The sequence below is a fragment of the Eurypyga helias genome, unplaced genomic scaffold (assembly GCF_000690775.1).
Source record: "Eurypyga helias isolate BGI_N326 unplaced genomic scaffold, ASM69077v1 scaffold3837, whole genome shotgun sequence".
NCBI lineage: Eukaryota > Metazoa > Chordata > Aves > Eurypygiformes > Eurypygidae > Eurypyga > Eurypyga helias.
The window spans coordinates 12,472-31,953 of record NW_010263530.1 but is presented as its reverse complement, the minus strand read 5'-3'; the positions used below and the strand labels follow the sequence as shown (position 1 = coordinate 31,953).

The following is a 19,482-nucleotide window of genomic DNA, read 5'->3' as shown; positions in this document are numbered from 1 at the left end:
CAGAGCCTGACGTTTGCCTCGAGGTTATTAATAAGCACTATGGCTGCTATCAAAACAGACATTAGGTTCAGTAGTGCATTCGTTTAACATCTTTGGTGCTCGCAGCTAGCAGCGTCCCTCTACGTATGTTCATCCCACATCTTTCCACGTTCCCATGGATCTGGGGGGGGGGAAACCAAGAAACAGCAGAATTACATGATGCAGTGCTTAACAGACATCCACAGTTCAAGGTCACGCTGCACGCGCAGTGCTGACAGGAATTTTCTGGATGGTCAACCAGAAAAATCAGTGGAGCAAAATTATTGAGCCCTAGTGATGGAAAACGCTCAGGTGTCCAGTCACAGCATGAGGCCAAGTTGTTACTTCAGACACGGCCAGCAAGCGCGTCCCTCTCGGCCTCGCTGAGGCTCTCAGGCTGCTTACTGACCTCCTCGTGAGGAGGAAACCCCCAGCAAACAGCCCCTCGGGTGCTGCCCGTTCAGGCTCGTGTACTGAGCGAGACCTCTCCGTCTGTAAAATCGAACAGTCTGGAAGCAGAGGTGGGGCAAACAGTGCTGTCGCCGTGAAGCTGACGAGTTTTAGCTGAACTGCCATCTAGACATGCCAAGCAGGACAGTCTGCTGAGGAAGAGGGAGCAGACAGACAGCAGGAGGGGCAAGAAGGGTCCTTGCTGACGCCGAGAGGTTTTTTGCGAATGAGAAGGGTGGGCAGAAAGCATGCTCCCTCCTAGAAAGGACTCGTCTATCTTATTTTCTGAACAGTGCTCTAAAGGCAGGTGATGCGAAGCTCTCCCTGTATTTCAAGCGATTGTGAAACAGCGTCTTTGACAGACAAACTCATCAGAGATTCTGTAGCCTCGTTTTGGAAACTATGTCAACTCACCACTACAAATAAAAGGCCGAACGGTATCAAAGCCAGAGCTGTGCAATTAGGTCAATGTCAACAAAAGCCATTATTCAGGCCCAGTTTATCTGCAGCCCTGTCAAGTTCTGGCCGGCCCATCTTCAGACGCAGTATTCATACCTGACAGAGCTAATGCTCAAGGACCAGCCAGTTTTCTGTAACTGTCTGAAGATCTTGACCGCCGAGGGGCTCCCTGAGTCTCACTTTCACCTCCAGTTTCCCTCCGGTGGGCTTTCTGCCGTCAAAAATCTGCAAGAGCCACAAAAAGAAGAGCAGTTAGTGCACGTACTAATGAGAACATCGACCGACAGTGCCTCAGGTGACCGAGGCCGCTGTCTCGATTTCCCGGTGGCTAGAAGATCACAGATCACCCGCAGGAGACAGCGACGCGCAGCCGTGCTCTTCCCCGGGTTCGTGATTCGGCACAGCAGGACCCCCCAGCCAGGGCTGCACGGCATCTGTACCACCAGGTAACAACGGACTCCGTGGGCAGCTCGGGGGATGATCCGGCAGCGGCGTCCTGAGCGTGCTGCTGGCACAGCCCAAGGGAGCATTTTCTGAAAGGTTCCACCTCGTGACCTTGTAGCAGGTGTTAGGGCAGCTCTCTGCCCACCCCACCCTTGAAACAAAGAACACCCCGTTGTTTACTGAACTCCCCCAGTACAGACCCATCCCGTACGCAGCACAAACACTCCCCGTGGGTTCCGACACTACCTGCTGGAAGCGGCCACCTCGCCCAGGAACATACCTCGATGATCTCTCTGACTTCACACTCTGACTCCAGCTTTTCCAGTTTCAAGTGTGCTGTCCCCACCTGCTTGTCACTTCTGAAAAAGGACCTGTTTCAAAGAAACCTTCCTTAATCGAACGGGTAATTAATCGGAACACCGCGGAGAAAGCAAGCCAAGAGTCGTCGCTGCCTGCGCCGTCACCGCACCCGGGAGGGCCAGTCAGGACACGCCACTAGAACCCTACGAACTCGGGGGCAAGGGCGAAGCCCCTGGAGAACTAGACTCCAGGGACAAGATATGGGAGAACTCATGTTTTAATTATTCTCTTGCAACCAAATCAAAGATGAGGACAGTAGTGAAGAAAAATAATCCACTAAAAACCAGCAGGTGGAATGGCAGCAGCTTCATGGCCGAAGAGGCAGGACCGACAGCACCTCCCGTGACAGGCTGTTCGTCAGGACAGGCTGAAAAGCTTCCCAAGGAAGTTGCATCTCTCACCAAAACAAACATTGCAGGGGCACATGCTGGTTTTGGCAAACTGCTTACTTGGAGAAAGTCACACGAATCATCCTGTTTCCTTTTCATAAATCAAAACACCCCATTTCAATGAGTAAGAACGTTTCAGCTACTGGTTCGATTCACCTTCACACTGGTGGCTTTAACCGTCAAAAGCTACAATTTCAGAGCTTCTAGCCTGCTGCAATTAAACACAGCGCATTTTTATCCCACAAGGGAAGCGATCACCTTCTTTCTGCTACACTCACTTCTGTTTTATCAGCGAGACATCCGTCTTCACCTTAACAGAGACTGGTGGTGCAATCCGTATCCAGACAAACTCCTCCAAAAGGCAACAGCTAACCACACTGATTCCATGGAAGCGTTCACCTCAGAGCACTGGACTTCTTTGCCTGCATCCAAGCATTTCCTGCCTGAAGAGGTCTCCAAAAGGTCTGATAAGCAACTAAATTCTAGAGTCTGGAGGCAGGAAAGCCAACCAGCGATGCCGGCCATGACCTAGGCAGGAAATGTGCCAAGAAGTCAGAAGCTGCTTCTCTTAATGCCATGCTGTTTAGGAAGAGCCAAGCAAGCAACCTGAACATACAAACCCCACTCCTACTGTCTCCCTGTCGAGGCATTTGAAGCTATTATCCCGCAAGACTCGACACAGGCAATGCAAACTCCGAAGAGCGCTGTCGGTGGCAGCGGTACATTAACACCCAGACCTGGCGCTGCCATCGTGCCTACGATTTCCAAGTGAATATCTGTGAGCCCGACTGCCTAAAATCCCTGACCAGAAAAGGAGCTCAGCCTGTTTCCTCCCATCAGTCCTGGCTTCACTCCTGCCCTCTGCAAACAGCTCCCACCACCAGCAGGACAAGGAACCTGCTGCCCAGACCTGAGCCTCGCTCCTGGCCTGCGTGCTCAGCGTCAGGAACGCTACGGCTCACGCAGCACCGGGGCCGCTGCCGGGGAGCGGGACAGCGGTCAGGTACCATTAGCCCAGGCTGCAGCGGGCTCACGGCAGGGAGCTCGGACACTTCCGGACCACGAGGCTGAAGGCACGGTGCATGCAGCGAGGCGCTGTCAGGAGGGAAAGGACGCCTGTTCCAAAAACCTGTTGCTGAAGGACCTGGGAGACTCCAGCTCAGCTGTTCAAATCGCTTCTTAGTTGTCCTTCTCGGCGCAAATTGGTGTGGCAAAGAAAAAGAGTCACAAGTACCTCAGGGGCTGACAGCACTGCCCCCAGTCACAGACTGGTTTGGGTGGGAAGGGACCTTAAGGACCATCCAGTTCCAACCCCCCGGCCAAGGGCAGGGACCCCCTGCCTATGGATGTTACGGACAGAAAGCCTTCCAACAGCGAGACTGTACTGGCCACTGCTGAGACTACAGACTCACAAAATCATTTAGAAAGGACCAGCAACTATCAGCTAACACGCTGGAGTACTTCCTCGGCTTCACAAACACCTTAAAATGAAGGAGGATTACATAACTGTACTGCAGTCTGCTGGACATTTCGTTCCTAAACTTGAGGATCAGCAGTTTTTCTAGGCTTTTTTTGGAGCATTTTTCCATTTGATAATTCAAAACCAATACTCGTTCATCCCTGATCAGTTCTGGGGGGTTTGCAGTGAAGAACATGAACTTGCTGCAGGCCACGGCTTCAGAAACAGCTCTGGGGAGATCTCCTTTTATCTTCAGAAGCTTTTAGCAGAGGTTTAAGGAGAAACTTTTCCTGTGGAAAAATATGTTGCTGCGTTTTCACTTGAAAGAGTTTTTCAAACTGAAGTTTAGCATACATGACCTGAAACAAGTCTCCTTTGCTCACGGAGAGAAACGAATTCTTCAGAGATGGTCAAAGGGCTGTCAGAGACCGCAGAGCTACGTCATCTACAAGCATTTCCCCTTCTGTAGTCTGGCAGAGAGGCAGGGAACAGAGTCTTCACAAGTGAGCCCGCACCACTTCATCCTCTCCTTTTCTCTGTTCCAGGGCTGCAGCCCACAGGTGAACCAAGCGACTGCAAGAGCGGGCAGTAGAAGTACCGCTGTGAAGGGGCTGCAGCTGGGCCTTCCTGGTATCTCGGGTGTCACACACCACGCCGGGAGCACGTTCTGCAGTTCTGTTGCCTGTTTGCATGAGCACAGTCTACACGGGCACCGGCAGCCCCGTTCTGTCCCGGGGGAAGGCGATCAGTGGCCATTTCTTCTTTTTCTCCTTCCCTGTTGTTATATTCCAGGGGAACTCCTCTCCCCAGAAACGAGCATATATTTAACTTAGATTCCTGCTCTAAGAGGAAAAAATCCAACCAAAAAAACCCAGAAAGGAGACAGCCCAACAGATGATTTTTTCTCCCCACTAATCTTTGAAAAGACTTCAAAGGACAATCTGGAGCTGGCACACAACTCGTGGATCACCGCAGAGTGTTTCCCAATGGGTGACCTTCAGCCTCAGCTCAGGCCTTAAAGACAAGCACAGTTCTAGCTGGTAGGAGAACAGGATGTGCCCAACACGCGCAATGGTATGTGAAAGATAGGGAAAAAGTTTTGAGACAAATGTAAACACCTCACTGGTCCGTACAGAACAGGCAGGATCTCCGTGAGGGACATCTTGAACACAGAGCAGTGCAGTCAGGATTGATAAGAGGAAGAAAATCAGCTTTTCCTTCAGTAGAGATGCAAAAGGAAGATCTGGAGTAAAAACACCGGGACTTGAGCTCACAGATTAAGAGATCTGCAGACTTGAAAAGCACCTACGGATCATTCCTGCATGGCCCACCAACAGAAACCAGGAACAGCACAAAGAGCCACCAAGACAAAAAGAGGTTATCTGACATCTCATCCACGTCACGGATCACAACCGACATGGGGTTAGTGATCCAGGCCACTCTGATTTTGAATAAACCACTAACGAACCCCGGCGTAGGGGTACGTCTCTGACTGTTACCAGTTGCCAACGTCCACTGCGTCACCTTGATGTCTGAGGGGAGGAGTCTCTCTCGCAGGACTGTCTCACGCTTGGCCAGCAGTTTTCGGTACACAAAATCCTCAGAAGGCAGAGGAGCACAAAGACTAACACCGTTCTGCCCTCACCTGCTTTACTGCTGTTCATGTTTTGCTGCCGCTTGCACTTCATTGTTCTACAAAGTGATCCCATATGACACTTACACCTTGCGCTCCTGATGACTAAAACCAGACTGGGTAAGAATTAAAACAATTGGAAGCCGAATCGTTACCTTCTCAGCGTCATCAGTTCCTATTAACGCACTGACCCTCAACTGATCTGCCAGCTACGAACCGACTTCACCGGACTCGGGCCTTGTCTTCACCCCCGCAGGGGAGCCCGGGCACGTGCAGACACGAGAACTACACAACCATCGCTAGCTTAAAGGCTGTGCTTCAGAAATTCCAGCGACTCCACGCTGCAGCAGTTGGGAGAGAAGCAACGAGGGGGGAGCAAACTGCACACTTACCCTTTATGGAACACTTCGAACTTAATTCCTTTGGACCGAATTGCTCGTCGGAAACCTCTGTGATTTCGGTTGATGTTCAGCTTAAACAACTGGTTATATTCTAGGCAAGATAGTGAAAAACAAGAGCAAGCTGTGAAAGGCGAAGGATGCACAGCCCCCTGCACCATGCCCATGCTCAGACCCGTGTGTCGCAGCGCGGCCCAGTTGTGAGAGACACTTCACACCCGCACAAGCCTCCTTGGCGGCAGGTTGTTTCCGTCATGAACAAGTTCGTGTCCCTGTGCAACAGCCGATCTGTCATCCCCACTTTACAGGGACCAAATAAGGAAAAAGCATTGGAAGTGGTGTTTTGATAATGTAACTAATTTAACACCGGTTTCATTAATGAGCATGACAAGAACCAAGCCACAGGAGGCCTTTTTACCAGGGGGTATCGCAACACTGCACCATTGCTGCCCAACCACTCGTCTGCTGTGCTACCCAGGAACACTCATCCCGCCTGTCAGCCTGGGAACCCAACACCCAGAAGCCTGGGAACCCAACACCCTGAAGCCAAGAGGCTGCTCGGTGGGTGCAGACCAAGTTACTGGCAGACTGCAACACCGCTCTCAGTTCCAGAGCTTCAGGACTCCTGCTCGCAACAGAAAGCGTACGTAACCTCGGAGGGAGAGCTGTACGCACACGTGCGGGTACGTATCTCTGTGGAGATAAAGGCACAAGTAGCAATTTGGATACTGAATTCAAAGTTGGTGTGATACTTGATGGCTGCTGACTGCAAGAATTGCTAAAAACGATACAGCAGTGAACCCAGCGCCAGGGGTTTCATTCCAAAATGCAGGATGAGCGTAACGTGGTATTCAACGGTGGGTACAAAGGGGTATTTTTCCAAAGGCACAAAAAGGATTTTAGTTGGTTTCAGAATGCATGGCCTGAAAAAATACCTGTTTCTGCAATGATGTTTTGTCAGGTTCAGAAATGTTAACTGATTGGCAAAAATCATGACAGAATCGGCAGTCTCACCAAACAAAATGACTGGAAAAGATCTGATCCATGGAAATATTGAAATTAATAAATTTTCTTTAATAAATAAGTTAATTTATCTGGCCCATCTCCCCGCAGGGTTGGCAGCAACAGCTGGGGCACAACTGGTAACTCGATCATTTCCCTAACTCGTAACACAGTAACCGCCACCAATACTGGGATGAAGAAATTCCCAACACGACTGGACTTCTCCCTCCAGCAAGCCCTTTCACAAAAAGGGAGGGAAAGGAGGGCGGTGGGAGGCCCTCTGCCCTCATTCACAGTATGAGGCTGGCCTGTTCTCTCCACTCATTCCGAAGGTGCAACGTTTTTCCCCCTCTGTCCCAGGAAAAGTACTAACCTGGAGAATTGGTATTGTTAATTACAGGTGTTTTACTCTTTTGAGGTTGCTCCTATTAAAGAGAGACACACGTCACATAAAGCCATCAGTGTTGTGAAATACAGGGTAGTAACCATTTCTGTCACCAGCTTATTTTATACCTATGTGATAAACGTGAGGGTTTAGGGGTTATCTGAACGATACGAAGAGTCATGGTACGTTCAAAACCGAAATATTTGGATTTCATCGTGGTAACGAGTGTAACACCAGATACAGAAGAAGCCAAAACGTTAAATTAAACTTAAGAGCCACAGATAACACTCAATTCAGTCCAATCGTCATAAGTTACTGACTGCGGCTGCTGAACTCCACAATAAACAGCGCATGTTCCCTGACACAGTAAATGCTGTTCCTTCTGCGTGAGTTGGGCTAATAAGCTGCACAAGGAATTCATCACAAATCATTCAGGGAATTGCCCTGCTATTATTCTGCCTGACAATCAATCTGCCACCAAAACGAATTAACTTTTAACCTGCAGCAGAGTACGAACTACATCTCCGGGGGCTGAACAAGGACAACGTGACCCAATTACCGCAGCTGCTTCGCACAACTGATTCAGCTGTGAAGGAGAGCTGGTGTGTCTGACTGTTGGCTAAGCAGTAGAGATCTGGCTTTTTCAAAACAAAGAAAAATAGATTAAAAGCAACTGGGCTGATTTTTACTTATTCTCCAGAAAATCACTCACACAGACCAACTCTGTTTCCCACCACCCTAATGGGGGACACTCCACCAGCCTCATGGAACTCAAATCTAAACACAAACCTGACCAGACCGTCACCCATTTCCCACAGGTACTTGGATTTGAGTGGAATTGCTGCAAAATGTATTAAGAGATAAAAATCTCGGCTCTGCACTCTCACAGGGCCAAGTGTGAGTCCTGCAAGTGCAAAGATTGCTTTGCCCTGCAGAGCAAGCAGCAGAAGCCCCAGCATCTCTACTGACAGCCCTCTCAGAAGCCCTTCTAAGCTCAACACTTTCAGTATTTTTCAGGCCCGAGACTAGTTTTAAAGGTGAGGGGAACAGGATCACACTGGGCAGTTTCAAGGAAAAAAGCAACATATATATGTATACATACTTTTTATATACATAGACATATATATGCCCATATATCCATGCACATACACGTAAGTATTAATTAGTAAGGTCAAGAAACTTGGGCCTAAGTCCTTTCTCCAGATATGCACATATATATTTACTAATTACATCAGCAGATGTCATGTGCATTTATTTGAGGACACAGATTAACCTTTTTAATCCATTTTTATAATAAGAGATGTCCAAAACCAAAGCCTTTCAAAGCTTTTCTTAAAGGAATGAGAGGCTCACATGTAAAGTGACCCCTCGACCCCGTGACAGTCTCGTGCGCCCTCGTGTTTAAAGTCACCGGCGCATCTGCACCCGTGAAAGAAACAAACCTCCACGGATTCTGCAAACCCGGGACACGGTCTGGTTGATGTCCTCTGGGGGGAAAGGTGGGCAAGGCTCAGCACTGCGAATGCTGTTTGGCAGCCAGAGAAGAAGCAAGCCTGAAGCAGACTTCACACACTGCTGAGTGTAGGGTGCTGACGTCAAGAGAAAGGTGCTGCAAAGCTCAAATCCACAGGAAACGGATTCGGCAGGTCTGTTTCTCACACAAAAGTTTCTGTTCCCAAAAGAAATTCAGGCAGTATGCCTAAACGTGTTTTCCCCTTCTAACAGAAAACCTACACTTCCTCCTGGGAGCCCTCACAAGCTAATACCGTGGCCACGGTCACCGACTGAGGAAGAGAAGAGCCAGGACACACACTCACCGCACTCGGGTACTGAAATTCAAACTTCACAAACGCATCCAAATCTCTTGGTGATACACCTGAACGAGACAACAACCAGCCAATACAGAGAGTGTCACTGCACTGTGACGCTGAGCAGGATTTTCAAGAGCACCTAACTGACTTTCAGTGGGGCTCACGACCTGTCACTTCACACTGACAAACCCATCCGTCAAACCAAATTCCATAGAGAGCTGCCATCCAAAGGAAAACACATCTGCTGTTCGTCCGGAGACAAAGCTAGCGCAGGTGGTTGACAAGTCCCCCAGAAACAGGGGGCTAAAAGCAGTAACGTGGGCAGGAGCAGCTCCTGCCCACTGAAGGGTCAGTACACGTTAAGGTGGTGCAGGGTTAAGGCAGGCACTCGTAACAAAATAGGATAAACATGAAACTTCAGTTATGACCCAGTTACGAGCCAACCCAGGACAATTTAAAGTTCTTCCCTCTGTCTAGACAGAACCCAGATTCTCTTTATTCTTCTGGTTTGTTCATTTTCTTTATAAATACCGTTTCAAGGTTTTTTGGGGGCTTGAGTCTGAAACCTGGTTATTTTGTTTTAGTAAGTGCTGCCTACAAAGGTCTTGACTCCTGAAATGGTCCTCGAGGTACAGAAATCTCACTCTCCGCTACCTTCCCCTACCCAGAGGAAAAAGCCCACGTACCCTTTTGAGTACATACCTGGCGGAGCTGGTAGGTTTATCCCCCTGACAATAAGAAGGTGCATTTCTGTGCTGTTGAGCTCAGAAAATATCCTGTGAAAAATAAAGACAAAAAAGGCACATTCACTCCAGGAGCCCACCGCTGCCCGATCCACAGCCAGACCGGGATGCCACTGGTGTTGGTCAGGCCTTTTTCAACAGTGCACTCCCACACGGATCATCTCCTTCGACACACAAACCGAGACAAAACCCATCTCTGAGGTACAGGGAAAAACACCAAGAACAAAGCCCAAAGGCAACAGGATTAAGGGAGAAATACAGAGGAAAGAAGAGTGGCTGAAGTAGCAGAGTGTAAGAGATGAAGCTGGAGACATTTTGAAATCAAAGGAGCCCAGAAGAGCACTTAGAGAACAACTGCTTTGCATTTAAGTTGCTGAGAGCGTTTTCAGGAATGCTGAGCCCAACCCTAGGTGCCACCCGAGTTTGCTGAAGTCAGCAATTCCCTATATAAGAGCTAGAAACCAGAAAACTCATCCCAGTCTCTCTGAGCAATCCCTTTGTTTCTCCACACCTTATCATCTTAAAGGTTCTTTCCTCAAAGTGATGGCTTGGAGGCTCCATTCCTTGTGCTCGTGCAAGCTGTAGGATGTCCATGTCCTTTTTACAACCTTGTGCCAGTTTCTCAAACCTGCAGAAAAGGCAGATGAACTATAGCAAAGCTACACACACACTGGAGCATCAGACAGAGCATTCTGCCAGGTACAGGCCACAGAGTAACCCTCAGACCAGGGGTCTGAGAGCAACTCAAGAGCCACAGCCTCAATTACCAACCCCTTCGCATGGCGAGAAGCTTACCAGCCCCAACCTCATCAGGCAGGCTCAAGCCTGAAGCGACCACACTGTGGGCTGATTAACAGCAGGCAGGGGGTCTTACCGCGTGGTTTCTGTGACATTTCCCAGATGCATGAATTGCTTGGAATACTGCAAACACCTCTGTCAACACAAACAACACAAACACAGATGCGCTTAGTGACCTTACACACAGACTCATGACTGGCAGAGAGTTTTGAGGTTGGTAACAACCTAATTTAAGAAAAGCCAAGAGTTTTCCCCTCCCTTGCCCTGCTGGCCACACTTCTCTGGATACAGCCCAGGATACGGTTGGGTTTCTGGGCTGCCAGCGCACACGGCCGGCTCATGTTCAGTTTTTCATCCACCAGTACCCCCAAGTCCTTCTCTTCGGAGCTGCTCTCGATCCATTCTCCACCCAGCCTGTCCTTGGGATTGCCCCGACCCAGGTGCAGGCCCTTGCACTTGGCCTTGTTGAACTCCATGAGGTTGGCAGCAGCCCACCTCTCCAGCCCATCCAGGTCACCCAAAACCCTCCACCTACACATGCTCCTCCCCACCCCCAAGTCCTTTGAGCCCAAAGCTGAGCCCAGCAGTTGTTTGGGCTGTTCTGCAATATGACTTTTTAATCGCTTAATTTCTAGATACGAAGTTCACCCAAGGGCTGGTCTTAATCATTCAGGTTCCATTTTTAAACTTGAGCACTCATCTTTAACAGTGATAATTCGATACACCCAAGCCTCCAGAGCCCACCCGCTGACTTCAACCAGTAAAGAACCCAGCTCTGAAGGTTTTCAACTTTAGGACACACAAAATCAAAAGTATTTTTAAAGAAAAACAAAAAGACCCCACAGAAGCAACAATGGGATTGTAAGATTAATAAACACCAGAGAAATGCTACTAAAACCCCAAAACATTTCTAAAAAAAGATAAACTGGTCACCTCATGTTGGTCCTTCAGCAACTTTATGAGCTGTGTATATACTTCATCTGCTTTCTGGGACAGTCTGACATCTTCGTGGTGTATGAAGATAAAATCACCCTCATCATCTGTAGGGGGTGATGGCAGCTGCAACACAAGAACACCACGTTTCAGAGCCCTTACAATAAAAATATGAAGTAGGCAAAACCCAGTCAGGATGAAGGGAAAGGCCAGTGAAGGGAGAGGGGCTGGTTTTCTTCTCAAGGCGATTCCAACCCAAACACTGACAGCACTGTCCGACAGCTGCATAAGGCCTAAACCCCTGCCGATGTCTCACCGGCCTAGTCCCCTGATCATTCAGGTCAGGACCACCTTACACTGCAGCCTGGCTTCCTCGACTACCCAAACACCAACAGAAACCAGGACACCACTGCGTCACATCTACCCGATCCTCATCTCAGCTAAGAAACGCACTCACGCCCTACACCCAGGGAACACTTCCCAGCTGTGTGCTTTAGGTGTGCCAGTGTAAATCAGGGAGCAAATGGTTCATGGAGACTGCATTTTCTCAAAATCTGGCACATCTGAGGAGCAGCAGAGGAAACGAAACAAAAACTAAAACAAAATCACAGGGGAATTTCAAGGCAAATCCAGATTTGTCACTTGAGCAAACTAACTGAACATTTTATGTCAGGAAATACTTATGAAATCATTCCCTGCTTGAAGCAAGCACTTAGATGTCCAACAATATGAAACGAAGCAGAATGCCAACAGTTCTACTAACCTTGGAAATATCAACAGGTTTGCCACATTTTGCTTGCTCAATTTTTGGGTCGAAGCTCTTCGCTGTTCTGAGATATGTCTTAGCCTGTTCAAGGTTATTTTCCTTCTTTGCTTTGACGGCTGCCTTCATGTACTGCTTCTTTCTGTTCTCCAGAAATTCCAGCTGTTCCCTAGCTGAAAAACAGTTGTATAAGAACCTCGCTCATCTGACACTGCCGTGCCCCTGAAACAGGTTTATTGTGTTCGGTTTATAGACAGAAAAAGGTCAGTGAAAATACAGATATTGAGTGAGGATGTTTCCTTACTGCACTTAACTGTTTCCAGGCCAGTTTCAATTTCAAGTATCAGAAAAAGAAATAAATTTCCTCCTGTCACGGCATCCTTCCCCAAAACACCTCACAGCACTTCAAAAGTGTCACAACAGTACTTACAGCCCCCTATTTGCAGACAGCAAACAGGCTCCAGTACAGCTGATCGGGACAAACCATAAGCTGCGGTCAAACTTTCAGCTTGACATGATGCTCCGAGGGCTGGAGCCCCTCTGCTATGGGGACAGGCTGAGAGAGTTGGGCTTGTTCAGCCTGGAGAAGAGAAGGCTCTGGGGAGACCTTATAGCACCTTCCAGTGCCTGAAGGGGCTACAAGGAAGCTGGGGGGGACTTTTTACAAGGGCCTGTAGTGACAGGACAAGGGGTAACGGGTTTAAATTGGAAGTGGGGAGGTTTAGATTAGATATCAGGAAGAAATTCTTCACAGAGAGGGTGGGGAGGCACTGGGACAGGTTGCCCAGAGAAGCGGTGGATGCCCCATCCCTGGAAGTGTCCAAGGCCAGGCTGGATGAGGCTTGGAGCACCCTGGTCTAGTGGAAGGTGTCCCTGCCCATGGCAGGGGGGGTGGAACTGGATGATCTTTAAGGTCCCTTCCAACCCAAACCATTCTGTGATTAACTCCTAAAAGACAGCAAATATTATGAGCATCTTCTGTGCTCGTTTCTTCCCTCTACCCTGATCTGTCAGAAAAAACTCCACCACAGATGAACCAACGGGTGCAGCCACGTTCAGACATATCCATCTCTCCTTGTTTGTGACTCCTTGCCACCCCAGTATATGAGTTCTTGGATCCCCTCTTCCCTTCCCAAAGCAGTGAGGACAAGCACACAAGTCAGAAAAGATTGCTTTACAGGTCAGGGCATCTTGCCTCTTCTTACACTTCACCTGGGAAACGGTACAGCGTGAGCGGATTACAGCCATTTCCAAGGGATACTGTATGCACCACCGCACTCTAAAGCTAAACCACCCTTGCAGGAGGCGCCTGTCTCGGCAAATAAACAGACCAGCGACTCTCACACTACGTTCACTGCTGCTGGATGACGACCAGCTTATTCCCATCCTCGCAAAAGGATGGAGCTGTCCCGCTGCTGTGAGCAATTTGCCCAGTCAGCCAAAACTGAACTAACTAGGCAAGGTAGCCAGCCCAGCTTCCACGGAGGCAAAACCCACAGCAGGCTCTGCGAGGCTGAGGCAGAGAGCACAGCTATTGTCAAACAACATCTCTGGAGAATGGACTGAGCAAAGCCATTCATCCCACTCACCGGAGCTTCCCGACTTCCCTGGTGTAGGCCTGAAGTGCAACTGCTCCACTCCACTCCCACACCTCCCTATGCCGTGCGCTCTCCGAAGAGAGAGGGGTTTTTTACAGTTGAATTATCAGCTACGGGCAGCTATAAACTGCTCTTTGTAATTCTGGGGGGAAAGAGGTTATATTTGCATCACAGAATGCACTTTGGCTAGTGAAATACAGCTTTACATCAGTGAAGTACTGACATCCTGTTGTGAAAATCAAGAAACTCTGCAGGTTCTTGTTGCACCCATTGGTCATCTCTTAAAATACTTGAAAAGCCCCAAAGAGATCACTGTAACAGCAGAGAGCAGGTATTACCCATTCCTTCACAGCACAAGTCTTGCGCCATTCTCTTAAGAGATGAATACGTCAGCTAAAATTGCAAAACACAAACCTCCTGAGGATTCCTGGATTTTTTTCAAAGCCAAAAATGGACAACTACTATGTTTTAGTGGCCTTTATGAAACAAGTAATGGAATTTTCTAGAGAAGAGTTACGAGCTAATCACAGTGACACTGCGAAATGCCTCTGCGCTCTGCAAGAGAGCTCACACCAGCCAACTAGGCAGCTGTGCTTCGCCCGGAGGGAACTACCCAGGGCAGAATGGAAGAAGAATGATGGGATCATAGTCAAGGCATGAGGACAGAATCAGCGAGAGCCTGAACACTGCTGGTGTGTGCCCAAATCACACCGTGAGGCGGTGGCTGTCCCCTACTATCTGTGCCATTAATCTTGTACGGAAGCTGTTTAGTGACCTTAGCAACAGGAGGACTAGAGACGGATGAACTACCATATGCCAGTTGGAGATCCTTGGATGAAGGACCAGGCAGAAACCCCTGTTTGATATAGGAAGCTGCGTCAGATCGATGAATAATTCACACTGGCAAGCCACCCGCTTTAATGAGAGTGTATGTAGAGTTCAACTGTGAGCAGTTAAACATTATGAATCGATACACTTGTTACATCAAAGTTAATTAAAAACCCAATCACCCTTATAATTACACACGCTGCCTCTGTGAAATAAAGCTGCCTGGGCTGGATCTGCCCACCAGCAGGCACATATACTGAGGCTCACATCAGAGGAAATCTATGCCACACGTTCACGGGTTCCTGTCTAAAACAAATTAAAGTCTTTACCAAGGTAGTAAACAAAACTAGTGCAAACGACTAGCACTTGGATCACTGGGAATGATGATCCCATCCCTTCCCCTTACCAGCTGGAGGGAGATGATCCGCTGACTCTGCCTTGTCCAGGGAGGAGGGTGACGTAGCTCGTTTGGCATGCTCAGGAGAGCTCTCCTCCTCAGCTACAGCAGACGGCCCTGTCATTGGCTTAACGACTTGGGTCGGCTTTCCAGGCAGCTCAGCAGGCTTCTTGGCAACTGGGGCCTGTGTCAGTGGTTCATTCTAGCATAACAAAAAGAATTTCATATTAAATGCATAGAACTCTATCCCAGAGCTGAGGACAGCATCAACCACCAGGGTTATCACTCTGTACGCCTTCTGGTATCACTTCTGAAGGAAGCATAACATTCCAGACAGCAAATCTTAACTTCTGGAGGTTTATCAGCCATGCTACACCAGTAGGTCCTATTCAAGCATCAAACCCTCATCACAGAAGGGACAAAAGGAATGCTCAACAAGGCAGTGATTTCAAAAAAAAGCAGATGCATGCAGAAAATCCATCATCCAGGAATTCTCTCCATCAAAAAGCTACTCCAGTTGAAAGCACAATCAATCAGCAACCAAATCCAGAAAGACAAAGAAATCAAACCGAAGTCTAGAGGCTGATGAAGTGTTGAACATACTGGGAAAGCACAACCAGAGGAGCTACTGGGATGCAGGATGAAAGTACAGATCGAAATACTGTAGACCAATGTAAAGGGGTGGCCAGGATCTTAAGTGAAAAGAAAACCCACATGGAAGACAGTTATGAAAGAGCCAAACTGTGGACTCAGACTCTAAGTACTGACTGTAATAACATCTCATCTCTCTACCCCTACACTGCAATGCAAACTGATGTTACTACCCAGATCCTGTACGCTCCAGACTTCTGGGAAATGTGTTTCACCTCAGTACACCTGCTCAATTGGAAACGCAACAGCCTCATCTCTGCATACCCAAGAGACAGCATTTGAACTTTTACACATCCTACTAAGAAACACTAACCTCCTCCTCTTCACCATTCTCCTCCAGGTTCGCCAGCTTGCTGGCACTTTCCAGCACAGCAGCTATCGTGCTGTCACCATCCGTTGCTGCGACACCAGGAAGAGGGGGAAATCCTGAGGAGGAAAGGAATACAGAAGCAAAGAGTTACATAAGACCTACATTGTCTTCCATATTTCTTTTCTGTAAAGCTATTTCTATTCAAGCATCTATTATCTAACATATTTCAGGATTCAGTGTAACTAGACTGAGGCCAAGGCCACAAAGCCTTGCTAAATAAAGCGTGAGTGGTCAGATCTCTCACAGATATACAGGCTCAAAGGGACGATGCTAAAATAATGCAGTAACAGCACAGAGTTTTCAAAGTTGAGCAACTGGCAGCCAGCCAACGAACCTCACCACCTCAGGACTTTGGTAACAGAGACGCCCCCTGAACCAGCAGAAAATTTACTCTCTCCTTTGCACAAAAGGACAGTGGATTGTACAAAAAATTGCTGTCTCTCTTCCCTCCTCACTGCTGCCTCACCTTAGCTGGTACACCATCCAGCAGAAAATCAGTGCTACCCGACAGAGTAACACACACCACCTCGCTGACATCGGGGTAGCACACCAAGCCCCTGCTGAAAATCTGCTGCAATGCAGAGGTTGCAAAGTAAGGCAGAATTGCAGCAGTTACGTGTTAAGTATAGGACAATCCTTTTCACTATTCCATTACTAAGGGTGGAAGGCTTGATGATGGAAGGTAAACTCACTTCCACACTACCAGTTCAGCATCAGCTTCAAGCAACAGAGACCCAGACCCACTACTATAACACGTCTGTTAATAAGATTTCTCTCATCAATATGCAGCAAGTACTCTTGTTGCCAGTCTCATTGGAAGTGCCAGGAAATAACGACTAAACTGCTTCTAAACCTAGAGATGGCTGGTCAGAACAAGTTTGAGCCACACGGGCAGGCAGCACACTATGCTGCTGCCCCCACCTGCCATTTGAGCCATCCCTCAGCAGCATTTCTGTCTCCAAGGAGGTCAAGGCTGGTGTTTACCATCATCCAGATGCAAGGAAATGCACCACCAGTCCACGATAAGCACATTGCTGGTTTCAGTGACTGCCTGACGGTTGTCTCCAGTGTAAAAACCATATGGCCTCTACGCGACGGCTGAAAAACACGCAGCGAACGTGTACGGAAACTGAGATGTCCATATTTTCAAAGGTGTAAATATGGAGTACCTCACTCTTACAGACTGATGTTTACCAAGAACTGGATCCCGTTCTAGAACAAGGGATGCTAAACTGCTTCTCAGTGACAGCCTCAAAGCAGGGAACCCTCAAAGCAGTACATGACCCGACAGAGCTGGCACTGCCGACTTTACTCCTCCTACAGTGCTTGCCGTTGCCACATCTGACAGTGACAAAAAAGCCACAAGGTCCACGTCCCTCTTCTAACTTAAAAAAACCTAGGCACCACTTTGCAGTGCTAAGTGTATCTTTTGAGAAGAACACACCAGGCACAAGACAAAAAGAGTGGTGCTCCCTAGGGGAGACACGGGATCATGCAAGCCAGAGGTGGAAGCATTCACAGATGACCTCGCTCAAACTTTTACAGACACAGCACTATAGGTGTGAAGGAGATAAAAAGGACACAGAGTGTCTCAAGAAGCAGGTTCAGTTTCTGCCTCTGTCACTGTCTCAGCATGACCACGGGCACGATTTGCTTCATCTCTGTAGACTGCTTTTACTATCCAAGAGCTGCAATACTGATCTGACTTGTCAGGTGTTGCAAGATGATGTTTATTAAATAGTTCTGAGGCTCCTGCTGGGAATCAACAGAATAGGGGACATCAGGCAATGTTTTCCAGTTTCAAAAATCTCCTTCCAGTAAACTAAGAAGCCAATACATCCCAAGTTTACTCTTTCCTCCAGAAAGGTTGGCACAGAGGACAGACAGGTAACATTTCCAGCACCTACCCACGGTTAAATTGTTTAACTTTCCAAATAGCACCAGTTTTAAGTTGCAATGCTGTCAAACAGGAAGTCAGCAGTCAGGAATATTCACCAGTGTGAAAGTCTGGGAGCACAGTAATAAGCAGTTTCATGATACCATCAAACAGCAAGGCCAGCCTTCTCACTGAGAAAAAGGAGGAGCTGTTCCACAGGGTGAGGAGGCAGTATCTGCACACCTCCTTCAGAGTCCAACAGATACAGAGAACTTGGAATTGGGACATTTTAGGTTCACACTTACCAGGAGGAACAGGTAGCTCAGAAAAATTCACTTTTCTCCCTGCTTTATGGGCTCTTATGGCATCCTGGTATTGCTGTAATCAAAGGCACTCCGTAAGACATAAACCAGAGTTGACTATGAATTAGCAATCACCTGTATTTAACCAGCATAAACCCTCCAGAATACACACTATTCTGCTATAGTATGTGCATTGTCTCTATTCCTTCCTGCCCCCAAACGCTTTACAGCTTCCTTATGGGAGCTCGTTTCAAACAGAAAGACAATACACTAATTATTTCATCCTTGAAAAAAGTCTTCAGCAAGAGAACTAATTCAAATGGCTATGCTGGCTGCAAGCAGCTTGCTACACTTCCATTTTACCTTGGCTATCCTCTCGTGCATCCTGCCTTTCCGATCATCCCCGCTCGCTTTAGCCTGTGCTGCTGCCGACTTGTACTTCTCAAGCCTCTGCTGCAATGCTTCCAGCACTGTTTTTGGCTGCTGCAGGGAAGCTTGAAATAAGACAGACAATGAAATGTCGTATGATTCAGATTTCAAAACACGGGAGCTGCCCTTCTCGTCCCATTCCTTACCTTCTGCGGAGACAAAAACATCACTGCAAAGCTGTCTTATGAGTACAATTATTCTAAAGAAAGTTTATTAACTTTTACTTCCATTACTGATCCGTAACAGAAGTACAGATGGGATCAGCAGTGAACCAATCAGGAACATTAACTGGGTTTACTCAATCCTGCAGCAGTTCAGTGGGATAGGGCAGCCCTTAAAGTGCCCTCCAGACATGCTATTTTTATGGCTTGCCAGACAAATCCAGAAGTCCTACCTGAAGCTTCTTGGGCGTGAGGCTCAAGTGTTGTAAGACACTGGGAACTTCCCACTGGAGCTGGTACCTTTTGCTTGGATGCATCTTGTAGGTTTCCTAGTCTCCCAAGATCTGCAATGCAAGGAAAGCAAGAGGCTTCACAGCATCTTCCATAGACAGCGAGTCAACCCGTGATACTCTGAAAACCATCGATTTGATCACATCATCTTCCTGAGAGCTTTTTGGCTTCAAAACAACATCTGCATGGCTAGGTAAGTCTCAAGTTCCCATTATTCAGAGAAAATTCTTTACAATGGATAAATCTCCAACGATGATTTAATTTAGGTTAGTGCTGCCTGGGGGTGGGGGGTGTGGAACTAAAACCAGCTCAAGTATTCTAAGAATTCTCTCGATTTGATCACATCATCTTCCTGAGAGCTTTTTGGCTTCAAAACAACATCTGCATGGCTAGGTAAGTCTCAAGTTCCCATTATTCAGAGAAAATTCTTTACAATGGATAAATCTCCAACGATGATTTAATTTAGGTTAGTGCTGCCTGGGGGTGGGGGGTGTGGAACTAAAACCAGCTCAAGTATTCTAAGAATTCTCTCCC

The 19,482-nt window shown here is 47.9% G+C and overlaps 1 protein-coding gene across 1 annotated transcript in view; it reads right to left on the bottom strand.

Annotated features, from left to right (window-relative positions):
- The window catches only part of CC2D1B (coiled-coil and C2 domain containing 1B), a 31,885-nt gene continuing 12,403 nt past the window's right edge, over nt 1–19,482 (bottom strand). Inside the window, exons 9-24 of the mRNA XM_010156059.1 lie at nt 18,891–19,001; nt 18,431–18,561; nt 18,071–18,143; nt 15,833–15,945; nt 14,878–15,070; nt 12,046–12,218; nt 11,283–11,408; nt 10,426–10,484; nt 10,063–10,179; nt 9,511–9,584; nt 8,815–8,873; nt 6,986–7,037; nt 5,605–5,704; nt 1,652–1,742; nt 1,024–1,152; nt 1–160 (exon numbers count right to left, since the gene is read on the bottom strand). Coding sequence (XP_010154361.1) covers nt 1,033–1,152; nt 1,652–1,742; nt 5,605–5,704; nt 6,986–7,037; nt 8,815–8,873; nt 9,511–9,584; nt 10,063–10,179; nt 10,426–10,484; nt 11,283–11,408; nt 12,046–12,218; nt 14,878–15,070; nt 15,833–15,945; nt 18,071–18,143; nt 18,431–18,561; nt 18,891–19,001 — 1,592 coding nt within the window. The 3' untranslated portion in view covers nt 1–160; nt 1,024–1,032. The remainder of the gene's footprint in view (nt 161–1,023; nt 1,153–1,651; nt 1,743–5,604; nt 5,705–6,985; nt 7,038–8,814; nt 8,874–9,510; nt 9,585–10,062; nt 10,180–10,425; nt 10,485–11,282; nt 11,409–12,045; nt 12,219–14,877; nt 15,071–15,832; nt 15,946–18,070; nt 18,144–18,430; nt 18,562–18,890; nt 19,002–19,482) is intronic.